The following is a 1,141-nucleotide window of genomic DNA, read 5'->3' on the forward strand; positions in this document are numbered from 1 at the left end:
TTTTTTTGTCTTTTTTTTCAATGTTTTTTGTTCTTTGCTTGCAAATAAAAAAAAAAGAGACGAAAATCTTTTTTCACTTTTTTGATTTTTCAATTTTTTTTGAAAATTCTTTTCCTACCAAAGAAAAGTAAACGAAAAAGAAGAAGCCAAAATCTTTTTTGCTTTTTTGGATTTTTTGATTTTTTCAATTTTTTTTAGCAAATAAAAAAGAAAAAAAAAAAGAGGAAACCAAAATCTTTGGTTTAATTTTTTATTTTTTTTTGTCTTTTTTGTCTTTCATTGTTTTTTGAAATTTCTGATTCTCTTCCTAGCTACTAGCCTAATTACTTAGCTAATAAACAAAAAAACCAGCGAAACAAATTGAAAATTTCAAACCTGTTGTTGCGCTTTGCCCGCCAAATCCTCAGCAACCCTGGAAAGGGTCCTCAAGTTCAGTTTCACGATCGTATGCACAAAGGCACACGTCTCTTCTTTCGTGTTGGCCTCAGCCGCATCAATCACGTAAGTCTCCACAACCACCGTCTCATCGCCGCCATTGGGGTGTAGGCTCATGATCGAGCGATAGTTCGACAACCGGTGGTCGCCGCTGACAATGCTGAACCCGAAGATGCGCTGATCATGATCAAGAATCTCCAGCCGCTCCATGCTATAGGAGGCTGGAAGTCCTGATGCGACATCCACACGGCGTAAGCATCCGACTTGGTTCGCCTGGCCATCTATGATTCTGCAGGATCTCACGAACGGCTTGTAGCGTTGAGGATTTTCAAAGTCGGAAACCAGAGCCCAAACGATGGAGGCAGGAGCTGCGATAGTTTGGAACAAAGTAGATGAACATTCGTTCGGCTGCAAAATAGGGTTGTGGTGGCTGGAAACGGTTGTGGGAAGCTGGAAAGCCATGGTTGCAGGAAATTTTTTTAACAATATCTTCAGTGAAAATAACGATGGAAGGAGTTTTTGTGAGGAAGTTAGAAGAATAGTAACGTGTATTTATATATAGGCGTAGGAGAAATTCCTCCAATTCCTAAGAGGAGGAGAAGGATTAGGATTATGATTATGATTTCCTATGTGGAAAAGGATTGGATAGCATGTTCAATATAAAGACTCGTTAGAAGTTAGAACTGGCAGTGGCGCAAGTTGGCTG

General features: G+C 39.4%; 1 protein-coding gene across 1 annotated transcript; it reads right to left on the reverse strand.

Moving 5' to 3' along the window:
* Positions 1–369: 369 nt before the first annotated feature.
* LOC113716039 (abscisic acid receptor PYL4-like) lies at positions 370–897 on the reverse strand. Its single transcript, XM_027240340.2, has one exon. It carries the CDS (start codon positions 895–897, stop codon positions 370–372), a length of 528 nt encoding a protein of 175 aa, XP_027096141.2.
* Between the last annotated feature and the right edge of the window lie 244 nt (positions 898–1,141).

Source organism: Coffea arabica, chromosome 11e (assembly GCF_036785885.1).
Source record: "Coffea arabica cultivar ET-39 chromosome 11e, Coffea Arabica ET-39 HiFi, whole genome shotgun sequence".
In the NCBI taxonomy this organism is placed as follows: domain Eukaryota; kingdom Viridiplantae; phylum Streptophyta; class Magnoliopsida; order Gentianales; family Rubiaceae; genus Coffea; species Coffea arabica.

Excerpts from the sequence above, each read along its gene's own strand:
- LOC113716039 (XM_027240340.2), bottom strand. The coding sequence starts at position 897 with ATGGCTTTCCAGCTTCCCACAACCGTTTCCAGCCACCACAACCCTATT.